General features: G+C 35.5%; 1 protein-coding gene across 6 annotated transcripts in view; it reads left to right on the plus strand.

Annotated features, from left to right (window-relative positions):
- The window catches only part of MINDY3 (MINDY lysine 48 deubiquitinase 3), an 82871-nt gene that overhangs the window by 36733 nt on the left and 25842 nt on the right, over positions 1-20296 (plus strand). For 5 of the 6 annotated variants that reach the window (XM_032243976.1, XM_032243975.1, XM_032243978.1 and 2 more), the window contains 2 exons: positions 183-253; positions 6562-6642. In XM_032243976.1, the coding sequence (XP_032099867.1) occupies positions 183-253; positions 6562-6642 (152 nt within the window). The remainder of the gene's footprint in view (positions 1-182; positions 254-6561; positions 6643-20296) is intronic. The other variant, XM_032243977.1, reaches the window with a different exon arrangement.

A 20296-nucleotide genomic window follows, 5' to 3' on the forward strand; every position in this document is an offset into this window, starting at 1 on the left:
TTGACATTGCCTCTTAATAAATACATGCTAAATTTAAAAGTATAGTTTTGGGTAAAATAAAATTTTGGTATAGTATAAATATATATACATATAAGTATGCTTCATATTTATACACACTACTACAATGCTAAGTTTGTTTTCTTTTTTTTTCTTTTTTTCTTTTTTTTTTTTTTTTTTTGCAGAGCTTCTTGGTATACATGAACAAGCAGCTGTAGGATTTTTAACACTAATGGAAGCTTTAAGATACTGTAAGGTAAATTGATTTTTAAGGTACTTTGAATGTTTTTTGTTCAGAAGTCCACTATTGTGGATACTGTTTTGTTCCTATGACAGCACATTTGAGCACAGTGCTATTGTTCTGTACTGCTTTCTTCTTCCCTCCTATCACCCATCCTAAACCAGCAGGGTTATTAAGTGTGGTTAAGCTGGCTGATCATGCTGAGTTTCCTATGCCAAGTCTGTTGTTATTTTTTGTGAGAGGAGGGGCAGAACCCAGTACAAAATAATACAAGAAAACTATTCTTTTTTTAAATTGACATCTATTATTGAATCTATTCAATTGACCACTATTATTAAATATTTTATTTTTGGCAAATGGAAGAAGAAAGCACTGCTTCTTTATTACCTAACGAAGAATATGCTCACCAAAGCAACTGGTAATACTTTATCAGGCAAAGAGAAAGAATTGCCAGATGCCTGAAATTCTGACTTTTATCTATTCCATCTGAAAAAATGATTTCACACTAAAAAATATTTCAAGCATTTTATAGCATTAAGCTCTTTAACACACGCACTAGGGTTAGTGGAACTCTCATGTATTGCTGTTTATTTTATTGTTTCCCTATATAATCTGAAATAACCAATGGGTATTGTAAATAGTTTGAAATGGGATTTAAATCATTATTGACTTTCACTTCATAATATGTCATGGTTTGGGAGAAAGAGGTAAATCTCATTTTCTTTTTCATTAAAAAAATTTTTTTTTTTTTTTTTTTACATAGAGACAGGGTCTTGCTATGTTGCCCAGACTGGTCTCAAACTCCTGACCTCAAGTTATCCTCCTACCTTGGCCTCCCTCCCTAAGTGCTGGGATTATAGGCATGAGCCTAAGGCACCTGGCCTTCCTTCTCTATTTTAGAACAGGGTTCCATAGCAGTGGTTCAGATGATAATTATATCTAATAACAATAACTGTGGTTTATCCTCTTTCTTTTTTGTCACACAGTGTTTCTTTTTAATGGTGACGTTTGAGCACTGGGTGATACGCATATGATAAATCGGATTTGTCCTGCCCTTACTTGTTAGTAGTGATCATGTTGTTAAACAGTAGCAACTCTTATTTTCGGTGGCTTTAATTGTATTAAGCTAAAGCTACTCTGAAATAGCCTGGCAACTAGAGAATCAAACTGCGTCCCCTTCCCCCTAACAGATATGCACACACATTCAAAGATTCTAAGGAAAGTTAAGCATGGAGGGGTGGGGTGGGGCAGGTGGGATGTACACGCATGCCTGCATCTTGCATGAGGCTGGGGGTGGAGATTTTATATTTGGAAATATTTCCTGTGTATCCCGTAAGACCCTGATGGTCTTTGCACTTGCATTGCTCTTTCTACTGCTGTGCTCCAACCACACTGGTGTCTTTTCACTTTCCCAGACATGCCCAGCCCTCTCCAGCGCTTGCTGTCCTTTCTGCTTGGAGTTGTCCAGCTCTTGAAATGGATGGCTCACTGTCCCCTTCAGGCTGGACTTGAGATCATACCTCAGAGACTTTTTTCTTAACCAGTCCCTCAGTTATTCTTTTCCAGAATATTTAATAAGAATAATTACTCTCTAATGACCCTTTTTGTTTACTTATCTTTTTATATCTTGAGTTTGCTTTTCTATTATCTTCCCTAATGGAATATAGACTCTTTGGAAGCAGGGACATTGCTAGGTACATATTAGGTGCCAGGTACTCAGAAATATGTAATGAATGAATGGATATATTCACCAAAATTGTGAGGGTTTCTAAATGTGAGCTTTGCTTTGCTTTAATTTTTAGGTGGAAGAGTAGAATGTTTTTCTCCTCAAGATCTTAGCGGGAAGTCAGTCGCCACTGTATATTCTTCTGTTTACATATTGCTGTAGTGCTGTAGCAGTTAACTATGGTTTTAAATAAGATTTAAGGATTCTGTCAATGGTGCAGCAAAACACACTGATAGTTGGATAAGTGAAAGGCAAAACTCTGTTCCCTACAACTGCAATTGAGAGAGGGAAGCCAGGCAGGGCCACATGCAGGATTGCATCTGGGGACTGGGGTACAGTAAGCTGGAGCCATAGGAGCAGCTATGTACAGCAAGTAGGATGAGGTCAGCTGGGTTTCCTGGGATCCCCTATAGATGGGCTAGTTTGAATAATTCTGAGGGGCTCTTTGGTTATCCCTAGCAGTCTGACACCTGACTCCAGGGTGATTAGGGTGATCCCTGGAGTGTGGAATACCTATAATGGTAGTGGTTGGAGTATAAACTTAATTAGCTATGTTTTTAAAGGAAACTGGCTTCTAGCCAGGGCCTCAAAAGTGAGTCAAGCCAGCATTTTTTGAAAAACGGTATTACACGACAGTGTTCATCTCTATATAACTTTTCAAATTCCATATATATTTTACATTTACTTTTTGCCAGATGCTTGGAAGAATGGCATTAAGGAAGTCATTGTGCTTGTGGTAATTTTGTAAATCTGAACATTTCCCCATGCTTTACCTCTCTTTTGGACATTTGTGCTAGTGGAATCATACAATATGTAGCGTTTTGTTTCTGGCTCCTTTCACTTAGCATAGTGTTTTCAGTATTCATCCATGTGTTTACATGTATTAGCCTTTCATTCCTTTTTATGACCAAATAATATTCTTGTGTGTGTTACACCAGTTTTATCTATTCATCAGTTAGGTACTTTCCACTTTAGCTATTATGACTAATGCTGCTCTAAACGTTGATGTACAAATTTTTTGTGAACATGTTTTTATTTCTCTTTGGTATATACCCAGGATTGAAACTACTGGTCATATAGTAATTCTATTTTTAACTTTCTGAGGATGCGTCAAACTGTTTTCAAAGTGATTACACTTATTTATGCATTCAAGATATTTTTACTATTATAAAACACTCCGCGAGTTTAGCATTCATTTACTCGTTGATCTTATCCTCTTTTTTATACTTCTTCCTTAATTTAAATATACGCGTTTTCTAAAAGAAAGGTTAATACCTAAGCTGTTCACTACATGAAGCACCATGATGTATGTGATGGAAATTTATCAGAGTAGGAGTTAGAAAACCTAAGTTCTAATTCCAGCTCTGTACTGTTAAGTTGCTTAAGATGAGACTAGATAGAGATCCTGTGTATTTCTCTGGTTTCTTATGTATAAATTGACACACTTGCACTGCTCACCTCTAAAACCTTCATACACTCTGGAACTGTAATCAGCTTTCTCTATTTTTTTTTTTTTTAAGTATATATTTTATTGCGTTTTAGGTTTTGGGGTACATGTGAAGAACATGCAGGATTGTTGCATAGGTACATACATGGCAATGTGGTTTGCTGCCTTCCTCCCCATCACCTATATCTGGCATTGCTCCCCATGTTATCCCTCTCCAACTCCCCACCCCCTGCTGACCCTACCCTAGTTCCCTCTGCAACAGACCTTAGTGTGTGATGCTCCCCTCCCTGTGTCCATGTGTTCTCATTGTTCAACACCCACCTATGAATGAGAACATGAGGTGTTTCTCTGTTCTTGTGTCAGTTTGCTGAGAATGATGGTTTTCAGGTTCATCCATGTCCCTACAAAGGACACGAACTCATCATTTTTATGGCTGCACAGTATTCCATGGTGTATATGTGCCAAATTATCCCTGTCCAGTCTGTCATCCATGGGCATCTGGGTTGGTTCCAAGGCTTTGCTATTGTAAACAGTGCTGCAATGAACATTTGTGTGCATGTGTCCTTAAAATAGGTCGATTTATAATCCTTTGGATATATACCCAGTAATGGGATTGCTGGGTCAAATGGATTTTCTATTTCTAGGTCCTTGAGGAATCGCCATACTGTCTTCCACAATGGCTGAACTAATTTACACTGCCACCAATAGTGTTGAATGTTCCTATTTCTCCACATCCTCTCCAGCATCTGTTGTCTCCGGATTTTTTTATGATCGCCATTCTAACTGGCGTGAGATGGTATCTCAATGTAGTTTTGATTTGCATTTCTCTAATGAACCAGTGATGATGAGCATTTTTTCATATGTTTGTTGGCCTCATATTTGTCTTCTTTTGAAAAGTGTCTGTTCATATCCTTCGCCCACTTTTGAATGGGTTTGTTTGTTTTTTTCTTGTAAATCTGTTTTAGTTCTTTGTAGATTCTGGATATTAGCTCTTTGTCAGATGGGTAGTTTCCAAACATTTTTTCCAATTCTGTTGGTTGCTGGTTCGCTCTAACGATTGTTTATTTTGCTATGCAGAAGCTCTTTGGTTTAGTTAGATCCAATTTGTCTATTTTGGCTTTTGTTACCAATGCTTTTGGTGTTTTAATCATGAAATCCTTGCCTATGCGTATGTCCTCCTGAATGGTTTCACCTAGGTTTTCTTCTAGGGTTTTTATGGTGTTAGGTCTTATATTTAAGTCTTTAATCCATCTGAAGTTAATCTTAGTGTAAGGTGTCAGGAAGGGGTCCAGTTTCTGCTTTCTGCACATGGCTAGCCAGTTTTCCCAACACCATTTATTAAACTGGGAATCCTTTCCCCATTGCTTGTTTTTGTCAGGATTGTCAAAGATCGGATGCCTGTAGATGTGTGGTGTTGCCTCCAAGGCCTCTGTTCTGTTCCATTGATCTATATCTCTGTTTTGGTACCAGTACCATGCTGTTTTGATTACTGTAGCCTTTTAGTAGTATAGTTTGAAGTCAGGTAGCGTGATGCCTCCAGCTTTGTTCTTTTTGCTTAGAATTGACTTGACTATGCCAGCTCTCTTTTGGTTCCATATGAAGTTTAAGTTGTTTTTTTCCAGTTCTGTGAAGAAGGACATTGGTAGCTTAATGGGGATAGCATTGAATCTGTAAATTACTTCAGGCATTATGGCCATTTTCATGATACTGATTCTTCCTAACCATGAGCATGGAATGTTTCTCCATCTGTTTGTACCTTCTCTTATCTCATTGAGCAGTGGTTTGTAGTTCTCCTTGAAGAGGTCCTTTGCATCATTTGTTAGTTGCATTCCTAGGTATTTTATTCTCTTTGAAGGAATTGTGAATGGCAGTTCGTTCTTGATTTGGCTCTCTTTTAAGTCTGTTACTGGTGTATCGGAATGCTTGTGATTTTTGCCATTGATTTTGTATCCTGAGACTTTGCTGAAGTTGCTTATCAGTTTCAGAAGATTTTGGTCTAAGACAATGGGGTCTTCTAGATTGTTCCTTTTCTTTTATTCTTTTCTGCTGTTCCCAAACCATGCTTCCTACATCACTGGCTCAGCATCACCACATTAGGACATCTAACTCATCCTTCCCATCATAGGACAAAGATACTAGTTTCTCTGTCCATGAATACAAAAGAATACCTATTTTCCACTTCCTTCCTAGTGATAAGAATAAATTCCACAGGGACAGGGTGGTGGTTAAAGCAGGGGCAGCTGGCTGATTAGGAAAGAATTTTTGGCCCTGACTGCCGCAAACAGCCACTTGGAATTCCCCAGTTATAGGCAGTCTGTAAGAAAAAGGAAAATGCAGCAAATTGTATTGGTAAGATTTGTCATTTTTAAGTTAAAGTTTCTGTGTTCATATGAAAGTGGAATTGAATGCTGTGCACATGTTGGGTTTCATAAATCTATTTGTTGAATATTAAGCTTTTTTTTTTTTCCCCTAAATTACACAAAATGATGTTCTCAAGTTTTTGGTATTGTAGTGTTCACAGACTATATAACCTTGAGCTCAGGTTACAAGTATGGCTTTTTTTACATTTTAAAGAGACTGTTCACATTGCGAAACTTTGAATTTACCTTCTGTCATGAAGAGTCAACAGGACACTTACATACTTAAATGGTTTAGATTTTAATTTTTCTTTAGAGATTTTTATATTGTCCTAGATTGTTTGGGAACAAAAATGTTCTTTCGCTTTGATTATTCAGAAGTCTACTCATTTGTTAATGTATAATTATTTTTTATAAAGTTATCAAATTTATAGTTTAAAGGTTTGAGGTTTCATTCTGAAATTCCAAGAAGTAGTCATTTTATCTAGAAACTTTAACAAAACCTGAGAATGACTATTAGGGCTAAATAGTTATTTCTAGCTGTGTTAAATCTATATTATTGTTGTTTTAATGTCAAGGTACAATAGAAGCTCAGAACTGGCAGTCTACTAACACTCATTTTTACATTCAGCATTTGGTCTCTATGGGTAAGGTGCTCTGGCACAGTACATTATTCCAGTTAAATACAAATTGGACACTTTAGTTATGCTTCAAATATTCATGGGCAAATATGTAAGAGGCAGTATAAATTTTTAATTTGTTTATTTGTTTTATTTTGCTACATTTGTTCTAGGTTGGTTCTTACTTGAAATCTCCAAAATTCCCTATTTGGATTGTTGGCAGTGAAACTCACCTCACCGTATTTTTTGCCAAGGTATGCTTATAGTAGGATTTTTTTTAAGTTATGACATCAGGCAAACAAGTATTATAAGTTCATGTTTGGTTTGGATCTTTGTGCAAACTTCAGTCTATTCCCATAACAAATAAAGTGTTCAAAAATCTCAAAAACTAATACTGGAGAACATACTGTTTTACTGCTCTAAATCTGGAAACTTTTAAACAAAATCTAGCATGATTTATTTATAATTTCTTTTTCTCTCTTTAGAGCTTTAGCATTTGGTTTTTTTCAGAAATCACTTGTGTTATGGAGAAAACAATTGAATTTTAGATTCAATTGAAGTTTTAGATTGCCTTTTTTGTAAGTAAAAGATTTATTTAACTTAGATGATACCTGATATAAAATGTTTTTGTAATTAAAACGTCTCCTTTGAAAAAATTTTTAGAACTATTAATAGCTTAATGGTATTACAGTCAAGTGCTCTTTTAAGATGGACTGTTTGCCACGATTTTAATATATACCTCACTACAATATTGAAATAGCTGAAATATATATGAATATATTCTTTTCAGATTTTTTTTTTCTTTTGAGATGGAGTCTCATTCTTTCACCCAGGCTAGAGCGCAATGGCACAATCTCAGCTCAGTGCAACCTATGCCCCCCAGGTTCAAGTGATTCTCCCACTTCAGCCTCCCAAGTAGCTGGTACTATTGGCAAGTGCTACCACACCTATCTAATTTTTGTATTTTTAGTAGAGACAATTTCGCCTTGTTGGCCAGGCTGGTCTCAAACTCCTGACCTCAAGTGATCTGCCAGCCTCAGTTTCCCCAAGTGTTGAGATTACAGGCGTGAGCCACCATGCCCTGTCATATCTGAATATTTCTGTTTCAAAATTCTCACCACAAAGCTGTTTCTAAATCTCAACTAGAATCTGTATATGATGTTTTTCCACAATTGAGTGGTTAAGAGCTTTGGCCTCAGACAACTTTGGTTGTAATCCCAGCTTTGCCACTTCCTCATGTCTCTCAGCGCCCTTTCCTGTGTCATTAAATTAGGGATCCATAATAGTACCTAGCTCTTAGAATTGTTGTCAGGCTTAAATACAAAGTATTTAACAGTGCCTAATACAATTTAAATGGTCAGTAAATCTTAGCTGTGGTTATCATCATCATCGTCGTTTTTATTATTCAAGAAACAAGTATTAAACATCTCTGGTATCATAGGCAACCTGATAGGTTGCTGAATGTTTGTAGGAAGATCCAGAATCGTATTTTTGAGGTTTCTTCATTCTGATGTGCTTTTCTGATTACTCCTTGAGCTTTTTGAGCATACATTTGTCAATGTACGTTTATTATTTGTTTCTGTAGAAAGTACAGATTGTATAAATTATACCATAGTCTGAATTGGCAATGCTAAGTTTTGTGAATGTAATTATGTGTTACTGTATTTGCTTTTATTGTGTTGACAAAAGTCTAGATGGGGTTATAGAGCAAGATACATAATTACCTTTTCTTAAGCACAGAAAGCTATATAATACAATTCTGAAAGTACAGAGTTACTGATACATTGGGTTTAGTCTGAAAGCTTTTGCTATTTATTTCCTTCCTGAGGTAGAGAGAGGAAGTTAAAAGCACAGTGTGAACTACAAAAACTGACAATTACTAATTCCCGAGTGAGGATTTCATCATTGTATAAATTTCCATAAAAGAATTCCTTCTGACTTACACACAAAAATGTATTTTCAAACTAATTTTTAATCCTGTTTATCTTCAACATTATTCTTTAAGAAAAACTACATAAAGCTAAAAGTGTTAAATATAAAAGATGATAATAGTTTACATCTTAAATTTTATAATTGATATTTAAGAAATGTCAGAACAGTAGAATAAATTTCACAAAAGGTTAAAGCAAGGAACAATGTCAAATGAGCTGTGAACTTGAGGACATTATCTGAAAAAGTGAGTGACGTTGAGTGAGCTCCTAAGAATGAAATATGCCCTTCTTTTCATGACATACACTCTTCCTACCTGTCCTGATATTTTTATGGTTCCCATAGCACTTGCCCATTGTGCTGTTGCATTTATCACCCAGCACGCAGTTTCTGATTCCCATACAGTTTTCTGTGTGTCCCATGGCAGGCAGTGAGCCTTTTCTAGGGCAGGGGCTGTCTCTCATTCACCTTTTCATTCATAGATCCCAGTCATGTACAATAACATGTTCAATTAGAGACTTGGAGTTAAGAGAGAAACACAAAAACTCCTGCCATGTGGGTGTAGAACTCTTGAATTTGATACTTATTGTTACAGTTTTGAGACTTACCTATGTAGTCTCAGGATTTGGTATATAGTCTGGCACACTGCGGGTGGGAGGAGTTGTTAGCTGAATGAATAAAACTTTTGTACACATTTCCCACACTTGGGTTCCAGTGATGTTAATACCCCCTAAGAACATTTTACATGACTCATTGTGTAGTATCTGTAGATACTTTCTTAGAATAGTCAAATTTGGATTGTTGGAAATGTAACCTTTAAAAGGAGTTGCCAGTGAAGGATTGTTTTTCCCTCTTGAAATAAGAGTAAAACAAAGCTGGTAGAGCACCTAAATGGTAAATGAGAACAATAATACTTGATCACATTTATTGAGTCTTGTTTTAGATTTGTTCAATATAAACTAGTGTTCATATAGTCTTTACCACATTTAAAAATACTGCAGATTTTGCTCTTCTTAAAATTATAATAACCATTACTCAGCCATTCCTTCTGTGGTATTTCTACATTTTGAGCAAGCAGTTTTGGCTGTGGGTTTTTTTTTTTTTTTTTTTTTTTTTTTAAAGTTTTGGTGAGTTTGCTTTGTTAGACATTCAGTGGACTGAAACAAACAACATTGTTTTAGTATTTCCCCAGCAGTTCATTGTAATTTTCCTTATAAATATTTATGTCTTTTGCTATAAAACTGTTTGTGTATTTCATGTGCTGACTTCTTTGTTCTGGTTACAGTTAAGTAAAAAAGTCTATTTTAAGTTTATAGTTTTCAAGGCAATCTGTAATTTGGCTTTGTGAAATGCCTGTGAAGAACAATGGAATTCTTCATGTGCCTTATACAGTGACGGTGGTAATAGTTGCAAGTGTCTTTATTCATTCATATACTCATTTATCAGCTTTTCACTGGACATATACTATGTGCCTGGCATTACGCCAGGTGTTGTGCATACAGTGGTGAGCAAAAATAGATAAGTACGGGCCCTTTTTTTCTTTTTTTCCATAAGGCTTACCTAGCTGAATGGTCCTGTTCTTAATGGAGGTGGACATTCTCCCTGAATTACTCCATTAATGATGTTCAAATAATCACACTCAAATTTACAAGTGTGATGAGTGCTGACAAAGCACAGGTCCATAATGCTGTAAGAACTTATTGTACTTCTGAAAAATTGATGCCTAAAATGAGAACCTGAGGTATCAGATTAAACCAGACAAAGAGGGGCGAAAGAGGATTTTCTACATCACAAAGGAAGCAAATTCATGCCTGAAGAAAGAAGGACATACAGACAGATGAACTGTGATGAGGACAAACTGAAAGACAAGATCCGGAGGGAACACTGAGAATTAGGGAGACAAGATGTAAGCTGAGGCTGGAAGGATAGCAGGCCGTGTTACTCTTTGGTACTGGGAGTAATGACAACTGGACTTGTTAAAAATGGGTAGTGGGAGTCGTTTTGGGGGAGGTGGGAAGGAAATGGGAAATGAACAGGATTCAATTCACATTTTGAAAAGATAGCTCTGGCAAATTGTGGAGAATGGATATATTGAAGGATAGCTCAGAGAATGCGTTAAAAAAAAAGTCTTCTCTAGTTTTATTTCAGGTTAGCAAAGAGTGTAATTTGGTTGAGGGTGGTGAGGCAGAGAGGAATAAAGTGCATGGATTTCAGAGGTTTACTCCTGAGGTAGAATAACAGGACTAGGTGATGGATTGGATTTGGCAGAGAAGGGGTAGAAATGTCTAATAAGATAGGTGTGGCTAATGATTAGATCTTAGAGCCTTAGAAAATGTGTACTTAACAGCTTTGCCATTGTTGAATGTAGCTACTCATGATTAAAGCAATTTATTCACTATATGCACATCGCATCATAAGTAGGATTGGGGAAGTGAGAGGTACCCCTCAGACAGACATGTAGACAGCTATGCTGTAGCTTCTACGACATCACTTTCTTCTTGTATTTCCCTCCAAAGAACAGTGATGGGAGACAATCTATTACGCAGACTGATGCACCACATAAATACTATTTTATTTGTTTTTGTTTTCAATTTAAATTTAGCACTAGTAAGAGCTGTCAGAATCACTTGGCCCACATCTATTCTTTATGCCAAAGAAACCGGTCCATAGAGGAATGGAAAACTTTTCTAATGTTGCATGGTTAGGAAGATAGAAATGTTATAGCGAAGACAGAGTAAAATACCAGAAGCTGTATGGAATTTAATCTTCTATGTGGGGTAAAAAGATATTTGTTAACCAAATTAATAAAGTAAAAGATGTTGCCAGTAATATTTAATGCACAAATAATTGTACAGGATCATTATACTATTTCCCAGAAATTACAGAACATTCAAATTTATAGCACAAGATTTTGCTTTATTGAAATGAAGATTTGGCTAGGCACAATGGCTCATGCCTGTAATCCTAGCACTTCGTGAAGCTGAGGCTGGTGAATCACCTGAGGTCTGGAATTCAAGACCAGCCTGGCCAACATGGTGAAACCCTGTCTGTACTAAGAATACAAAAATTAGCTGGGCATGGTGGCAGGTGCATGTAACCCCAGCTGCTCAGGAGGCTGAAGCAGGAGAATCACTTGAACCCAGGGGACGGAGTTTTCGGTGAGCCAAGATTGTGCCACTTCACTCCAGCCTGGGCAAAAGAGCGAGAGTTCGTCTCATTAATAATAGTAATAATGAAGAATTAAGCATTGCTGCATGTGTACATGGAAAACCAAATTAAGCATCTATTTAGAAAGGTTTATTCTTAAATTTTAGGTTTAAATACTAGTTTTATACGTTCTATATACATGCAATTAAATTTTTGTGGGAATGAAAGCTTTATTGTATTAGGTCCTAGTAATAAGTAGGAAGTATACATATGTTATTTTTTTTTCCTGAAACATTAATGGCTTTGGGCAAAGAGTTTGAGTAAAGTTAACTACATTACAAGTAAGATGAAGCACAAATTGTCATTTTCCTAAATAGTAGCAGCTTTGATTTCTCTTCATTTTTCATGATTTAAAAGTATTTAAAATCAGATTGAAATATATATATATATATATGTATTTAAAATCAGATTGAAATATATATATATATATATCACTACTTTAAATGCGTAGCAGTTTTGGAATAATATCTGTTTGTGTTGTGTTACTGAATATCACCTCTAAAATTTTCTCAAGTATTAATCCACACATAGTCTCATGGCTAGAACTGAAAATATTGTGATGTCAAGTGGTTGATGGCTTTGGCTCCTTTTTCCAAATTTTATAAGTAAATTTTTCCAAAAATATATTTTGGTATATTTATATACAGGATGAACTAAGGTCGCATCTCTTAGATATGATGAAAGTAGTGTAGTATATTGGCTAAGTTTTAAAATCATAGCATTTTTCTTTCTCAGAAAAATGTCTTTGACATTTCAACTTTGGTTTTATTGTGAATTACGTTTATTTAAATTTGACTTGATTTTCTTAATGAGTTGTTTTTTGTTTTCTTCTCTACCCTTATTCCTAACCTACTTTGCTTTAGAAGCTGAAGCTTGTGGCTTGTTCATTTGCATTATCAAAATAATAGGCTTAGTTTGAAAAACAAATAGTACCCTAGCATTATATTTTTGAGAGCATGTATTATGTTCTTATTGCAGAAGTCATGTATATACACAGATGGTCCTTTGTATCCTTGGGTTCTGTATCTGTAGATTCAACCAACCACAGATCAAAATATTTAGAATAAAAAAAGGATGGTTGGGTCTCCATTGAGCATATATAGACATTTTTTCTTGTCATTGTTTCTTTAACAATACAAGAGGATGTGTGTAGGTTATATGAAATTACTATACCATTAAATAGAAGGAACATGAGCATCCATGGATTTTAGTATCCTCGGGGGTCTTGGAAGCAATCCCCGTGCACACTGAGGGATGGCATACAAATTTTGGGAATGAACCCAAAAGCACCTTATCTTTGCAGTTTTTGTCCTACCACACAAGGATCCAGTTAAGTTTTCTGCATTACATTTGATTGTTTCCTGTATCATATTTGATTATTTCTTTGTTTCTTTTAATTTAGAACTTGATATTAGTTCATTGATGTCTATTTTTATTGACTTTGTGTTTTATATTTATAGATAATCCACTGATCAATTTGTAATTATTTCTTGTTCACTTTGAAAGGATATTTATCAAACAGCTAAAATTTTTCTTCTAACACAGTGTTCTTGGTATTGTAATACTTTATTATGTATAGTGGGAAACAAGATTTTAAGTAAGTGAAACCAGTAGAGAGTAAGCACAAATTGTCTCATAAGTTGTAAGCAATTTTGAATCATTTTACTGAGAATGTTGTTTTTACATATGCCAGATAAATTATTCATGTTTTATTTTTAACTACATGAACCAGAGAAGGAACTACAGGTATAGAAAAAGATTTTTTACTGAAACTCTGGCAATAATGTTAACTACATACATCTAGTTTTAAGCCTTAGATACTTTTCCAGAGTGAGTTCTGTTGGCTAAATATTTCAAGATTTCATATAATTTATTGTACTTTTTAAATAAAGATTCTAGTATTTATCATTATTTAATCTATCACTACTTTAAAAGTTCACTAAAATTTACATTTTTCTTTTCACTGTGTTATGAGAAAGAATGACAGAATACTCCTCTTCTTTGGATAACCTCACACAGTACTGCCTGCAATATTTCAAAGTTGGAATGAGTTTCTCTTTGGAAGTAACCATGCCAAGCTTTTTTACATGATGTGTTTCTCTTAAAATTAATTACCAGATGCCAGTAAATTGTTTCATTTTTAACTGATTTTATAAAAAGCAGATATATACATCCATTTAGAAATCTGCAGAAAAGTCAAAGTGGCATTAATCTTGCATCATCAAGCTTTAGGGCTTTCAAGTTGAGTAGTCTTCATCTTAGTGATGTCATGTTTTTTATTTGTACCCTTTCACATAGAGAAAGAAGAGCAAGACAGTGACAAGCTTGCAATAAAGATTAAGATACAGTGATTTCTCAATCAGAACCTTTTTTACTTCCGAAAGAAGTCCTGACCACTGAGTGTCAGGGATCATAAATCAGATAGTTGTCTGGGGGTGGGAAGAACTTGGAACACACTGGGAAGCAGCCGGGAAGATACCATCCATGGGCAGTGGAAGTGGGTGCATTGTGAGTTGGTTAGATTATTAAGACAATATCTTTGGTCAAATTGACTAGGTTAGGAACAAATATTGTAATACCACAGTTTGGGTATCTCAGTATAACATTCCAGTCAAATAACCCCACATAGACAAAGCTTTTCGGTTTCTCTTAAATATGAGCAGACCACCAGACATTTGACGAATGCTTAATTAAAAAAATGGAAATCAGAACAAAGGGGGAAAAGAGACTCAGAAGAAATTGAGACAGTGTAGGGATCAAAGGAAAACTTCCAAAAATCATAGGAGAAGTTATTACCCTCATGAAACTGCCAAAGCTATGAGAAAAGAGTACTTGGAGGACAAAAGAGAAAGTGAAAACCTGAAAGAATTGAAAGAAAAAAACTGGGGAAATTTCTCTCCCAGATTATTGCAACAACCTTCTAACTGATGACCATGATTTTACCCTTGCAGAGCTGTAGTGCCATCTCAGTTAAGCAGCAAAAATGTTCCTCTTAAATGTGAGTCATGTCACGTTGCTCTTATGCCCAAAACCCTGCATTGGCCCCCCTTCCGCCAAGAGTAAAAGCCCAAGTCCTTGGAATAGTCCCCATGTCCCTTCCCTATCTCATCTCATATTTTACTACTATTCCCTGCTGTCTTACTTGGTCACACTTGCCTCCTTTCCTTTGCCTCAAAAACTAGGCCTGCCTGCCTTCAAAAGACTTTAGCACGCACAGAAAAGATCCTTCCTTCAGGTTCTTACTCACAACTCACCTCCTCAGTGAGGCCTCCTTGCCACCCTTTCTCACATTTCAGTCCCTTTCCCTGTGCCCTTTTGGCTAACACGTCCTCTCTTGTCTGTTGTCTTTCTCTCAGTATAGATAGATGTAGCTAGTTATTTAAATACAGATTTTGTAATGAATGTGAAATTTATATAACATAAAATTAACCATTTAAAAGTGAACGATTTAGTATGTTCACAGTGTTGTGCAAACACCATTCATATCTAGCTCCATAACATTTTTCGCACCCAAGGCATCAGTATTTCATCCCTCTTTATGGCTGAATGATATTCCATTGTATGCATATGACACAGTTTGTTTATCTGTTCATCAGTTGGAGGACATTTGGGTCATTTCCACCTTTTGGCATTTGTGAACAGAGCTGCTGTGAGCATTTGTGTGCAAGAGCTGAGTATCTGTTTTTAAATCTTTTAGGTATATACCTAAAAGTGGAATGACTGGGTCATACGGTAATTCTGTGTTTAACTTTTTTTGAGGAACTGTCAAACTGTTTTCCACAGCAGCTGAACCGTTTTACATTCTTACCAGTGGTATACACGGGTTCCAGTTTTTCCACATCTTTGCCAATACTTGATTTTTAAAATTATTATAACCATCCTAGTGGGTGTTAAGTGGTAATTGTCATTTTGATTTATATTTCCCTAATGATTAATGAGCATCTTTTTATGTGCTTGTTGTCCACTTGTATATCTTCTTTGGATAATTGCCTGTTTTTTAATTGGGTTGTTTGTCTTTTTGTTATTGAATTATAAGAGTTTTTAATACATTCTGGGTACCAGAGTCATACTAAGTATTTACTTGTTTTCTATACTATCTGTCTCTCTCAGTAATAAGCTCTGTGAAGGCAGGATTTTTGTGTTTTGTCACCTTTGTCACTGTTTGCCACTTCATAGAGCAGTGCCAGGAATAGTGTAGGTGCTCAGAGGCTTTTGGTTGACCACATACGTTGTTGAACACACTGAAGATCAATCTTAAAAAAACTGTGAGAGAGCCATGTTGTTACTTGATAAGTTGGGGTCAGGAGGTGGGCTTCAGATCGCTAAATAGTCTGATCATCAGAATTCAAAAGATCTCTGTCTTACGTGGAAGGCAAATAGAAAAACTAGCTTTTACTATCCTACCTGACCAATACAAACCACCCATATTATTGAATAGAAACAGCTGTCATAAGTATTTACAAGTAAGCTTTGTCATACCTGTATGCTGTAACATGTTAAAAATTAACTTTGATGATTTGAGGATGGTTAAGAAAATTGTTTCTATTCAGTAAAATAACCTCTTAACTATCTGTTTCTATTTTTAAAATGAACAATTTTCTTTTAGGACTCAAAGTACTTAAGTATAATTATTTTTTAAGAGCAGTAGTACAGGTCCATGATTTTAATTTTCAGTGCCAAAGTATTAATATACTTACCACTTTATATTTGATATATCCAGGGACCCAGAATTTACCTTTTTAGTTGTATTGGAGCCCTCTTCCTGACCTCTAATCATTTAACACGTTTTGTAGAATTAAAAGAAATTTTTCATAAATCAGTTTTACTTGAAAATCAACATTAAAAATAAATTTATTTTATGAACAGATTATAAAAATGTTCAGGATTGATCATTTATAACATTTCTTTCATGAAGAAATATTTTTTCTTAGGTTTTTAAATTTAAACTGTCTGCCATGTTTTATAAATCATCTCTTCTGTCTGATAGAGACAAAGTCATCTTGCTAACCCTCTGTCTCTGTCAAACAACAAAACTGTTATTGTACTGCTTGACATAGTATCCTAAGGAGTCTGGTCGTGAGAAACGCATCCAAGCTGGCCCATGTAAATGAGAGTTTTATAGTTAGTACTGAGGGAGAATATCACAGAATCTAACTTCAGGAACCTTATAGAAACTGCAGAGTCATCAAGCAGCAGGGTTCCCACAGAACCTCTAATAAGAGGATACAGGTGAAGTGAAATGCAGTACGTAAATGGACCTCTTCAAAGAGGGAAACTTAATTCCTACTAAGTGTGATGGAGAACTTTCCAAGCAGGTCATCTGAGCAATGGCAGAAAAAGATCTGTACATGGAGACGGAATGTGCCCTGTGGGGATGGATCTTCAGAAATTGTATCACAGCACATTCGATGAGGTTATTTGAAAACATGCAAACCTACTGCACAGGTAAAAAGAAATGCATTTTGAAAAGTAGATGCTTAAGGAATACAGAACTTATGTTTAAACTTAACTTTTGAATTGTCTTCCCTTAAATTCAAAAGAAAAAACTAGCTCTTATTAGATGAAGGCTGTGTATCATTTGTTTTATAATATGTTAAATATTTTAGGAGTCAGGTCTTTCAGAGTAATACTTAATTATTTAAATGTTCAAATATTAGGGCATTTGTCCTCTTTTTTCTCCTTAACCATCATTTTCCCCATTGATTCCTCATCTTTTATTTTTATATTTAGGTTTAAAGAATAATTTATTTGGATCACTTTCTTAATTTCCCTTGAAATGGGTACTAAATACAAAATTAATTTCCAATGCAAATTCAAAATGGGCACTTTTAATTTGAAAATATACTTTATTACTAGAATTTAGAATGTATAAAATGCAAGACAGAATAAATGTCTTTTTTGTTTTTATTGTGCATTTGAATCTCAATGTGGAGTGACAGCTGTTGATCCAATATAAAAATAGTTGGACCCTACCTATAGCATCTAGTTTCATCTTCAGAAGATCCGTGGCTCATTTGCTTGGTACTCCATTTAAACTCTCCTTTGAAGTTGGGGAGATGAGTTTTACATCCCTTTTTTGTTCTCTTTTATGGTTGTGAAGGAACTCTGTGTGTGTGCAGAACCTCACCTTTGACCTTTCCTTTGGTAAAGCAGTTTTCCTGTCAAGTATGAACACATGAAAACCTATGACAGAACTGTTTATATAAAGAAACTGAATTTAATGCTGAGGAGGAAAAAATTATTTAACTGTTGCTTTGTGAGCTGACAGTGTTCTTCTAGTAGGATCTGTTACTAGATGTGTAGGGAGAATTATTTACACAGCACAAGCTGCTTTTATTACTCTTCAGTGTAACAGAAAGAACAATGGATTTAACTGTTAGAGCTTTTTTCTTTTAGGTGTTTAAAAATTGGACAGTTCTACTTTAACAGTTCTCTGCATGTAATAAAACGGTGTTAGGGAAAAGTAGTAAAGTGATGCTGCATAGGCGTTACTGTTACAAGAAAGTTTACAGTTGTCATTTTGTGTTTTCATGCAGTTTAGTTACCCCGTCCATTTATCTTAAGTTGTAGAGTTTGTGCATATATGGAGATTTCATGCCTTAACTAATGCAGAAAGGAAATAGTGAAAATGTGAATGTTTTTGTTTTTGTAGTTTAAATCATAACTTTTGAAACAGTGAAAATGCTCATGTATTTGTTTTTATACTTTAAATATGTGAATTTTAACACCTTTCTTCTAAAAGAAGAATAGCAACCTGAAGCATACTGAAGTTAATCTCTCTTATCTGAACTACTTGGAAGTTTTAAGTAGGCATCTGGACATCCTAACCATTCTCAATGATTTGAATTATTACAAATATGCAAATTTTAAATCACAAACTTTCCTACCTGCTTAGCATGCTTTAGGGCTGTCCCCCATCAGCAATCTAGGATTATGCCAATGACTTGTACCACCGTAATACCAAAGCTTTTTAATTATTTTGACCAGAAATCTTTCAAAATATAAATGTTCTCACCTCCTTAGGCCAAGTGTACATCAATTACCCTTGCGTACTCCTTGCCCTATGCAGCTGTATTTGGATATCTGGTTTTTGTGATTTCCCTGAATTTTCTTTTTCTTTCAGTTATCACTTCTCAGTCATCGGTGATGTCATCCTGCTTCCTGGAAGAATTCTCTCTCTTCCTTTGAATTTCTTTTTCTCCTATGATAGTATCCAAATAATTATCTAAAGATAAAATATTGATGGAAGGTCCCAGAAGTATTCTGTTAGAAATAAAGCCTGGTAGTTTTAATTGTCAGTATCATTAAGCCCACACCCCTAGCTGTCTGTTCAGAATTGATAGAAAAAAAATTATAGCCAGTGAGTTAATAGCAGATGACAAAAAAAGGTCTTGTACAGTTAATATATGACCGTCGCTAAGTCTTACTAAGTTTAATTAATTAATATATGACCATCACTAAGTCTGACTTAGTTTAATTGGGGGATGCGGTTTGTGTGCATATGCACATGCTTTGCTTATGTTATCCTCTGCCCAGAATGTGCTTATCAAAATCTTGCTCAGCAAGATTGCTACCATTCCTGTTGTGTCCACTGATTCTCCTACTCTCTTCTTGTTCCCATTCTTTCTTCCAGCATCCTACCTTCTTGTGGCAATGACGTCCCACACTACCTACTGTCACACACATTCAGCATTGTGCTAAGTACCGTTGAATTGTAATAATCAATAGTAATAATTTACTGTGAACATTTACTGAATGTTGTCTCTGTGTTAGGCAGTATGCTAATTAATCATCTCAGGAGCATGCCTCACTTAATCCTCAAAGCACCCCTGAGTTGCGTGCCATTTTCATCTACGTGTTACAGTCTGAGGTCAATGAGAAAAATGACATCTCCAAAGTTAGATACTAGTGAGTACCGAGGCAGGAGTCAAACCCGTCTTCCGACTTCTGAGCTGTCCATTTAACTGCTTCCCTCCCTTAAGAAAACAACTCATTATGCTACAGTGGAGTAGAGCCTGCAAGAGGGAAGAAGTAGGTGTAGAAGAGATTGTACTTGAATGAAAGGATGTGGTAACTTTGAGACCGAAGCGAAATGAAGGCTGTATAGATGTAGTGTTGTATGGGAAAGTTAATACTTATTTGGGGAATACTAATTGGTTGATGATAGCTAAACCATACTAGTTGTGCTAGGATATTAAGATGAAAGCAAAGGCTGATGATAGGACCAGCTGAATAATCAGATTTTTTCCCACATTACCTTACTATATGAAAGTCTGTCTCGATGTGGAAAGCTAAACATGAATACCCATGGCATGAATGTAAAGCAAATTCATGGAAGTAGAATGGCCTTCTCAGTCAACAATCAAAGCTTCTCTGTACAGCTGTGATAAAATTTTAGATTATAAATGTGAGTACTGTGACTAATTTTTAATCAGGCAGACCTTGTTTAAAAGTGTAGAAAAGAAAGTACGATGGGTTGGGGACCGTCACCTTTTGTTCATACTAACCCAAGCCTACCAAAATTAAATTATTGGTATTGCGTAGACTACAGTTTTAGTAATGTTCTTAGGTGTTTATTTTCATAGGAAACATACAGAGTCTGCATATGTGGAGATTCCTCCATGTGCAGTTTACGTCATTAAAGTCAGAGTTACTGGGTAACATGACGGAAGATACAAGAAGAAAATGTAGGCTGCTATGAATAGGAAGATCAGATAGAGTACATGTGGTACAAGCAACATACAACCCCAGCCAGAATATTAGGTTTTAATT

Source organism: Sapajus apella, unplaced genomic scaffold (assembly GCF_009761245.1).
Source record: "Sapajus apella isolate SASKATOON/1434 unplaced genomic scaffold, GSC_monkey_1.0 scaffold53, whole genome shotgun sequence".
In the NCBI taxonomy this organism is placed as follows: Eukaryota; Metazoa; Chordata; class Mammalia; order Primates; family Cebidae; genus Sapajus; species Sapajus apella.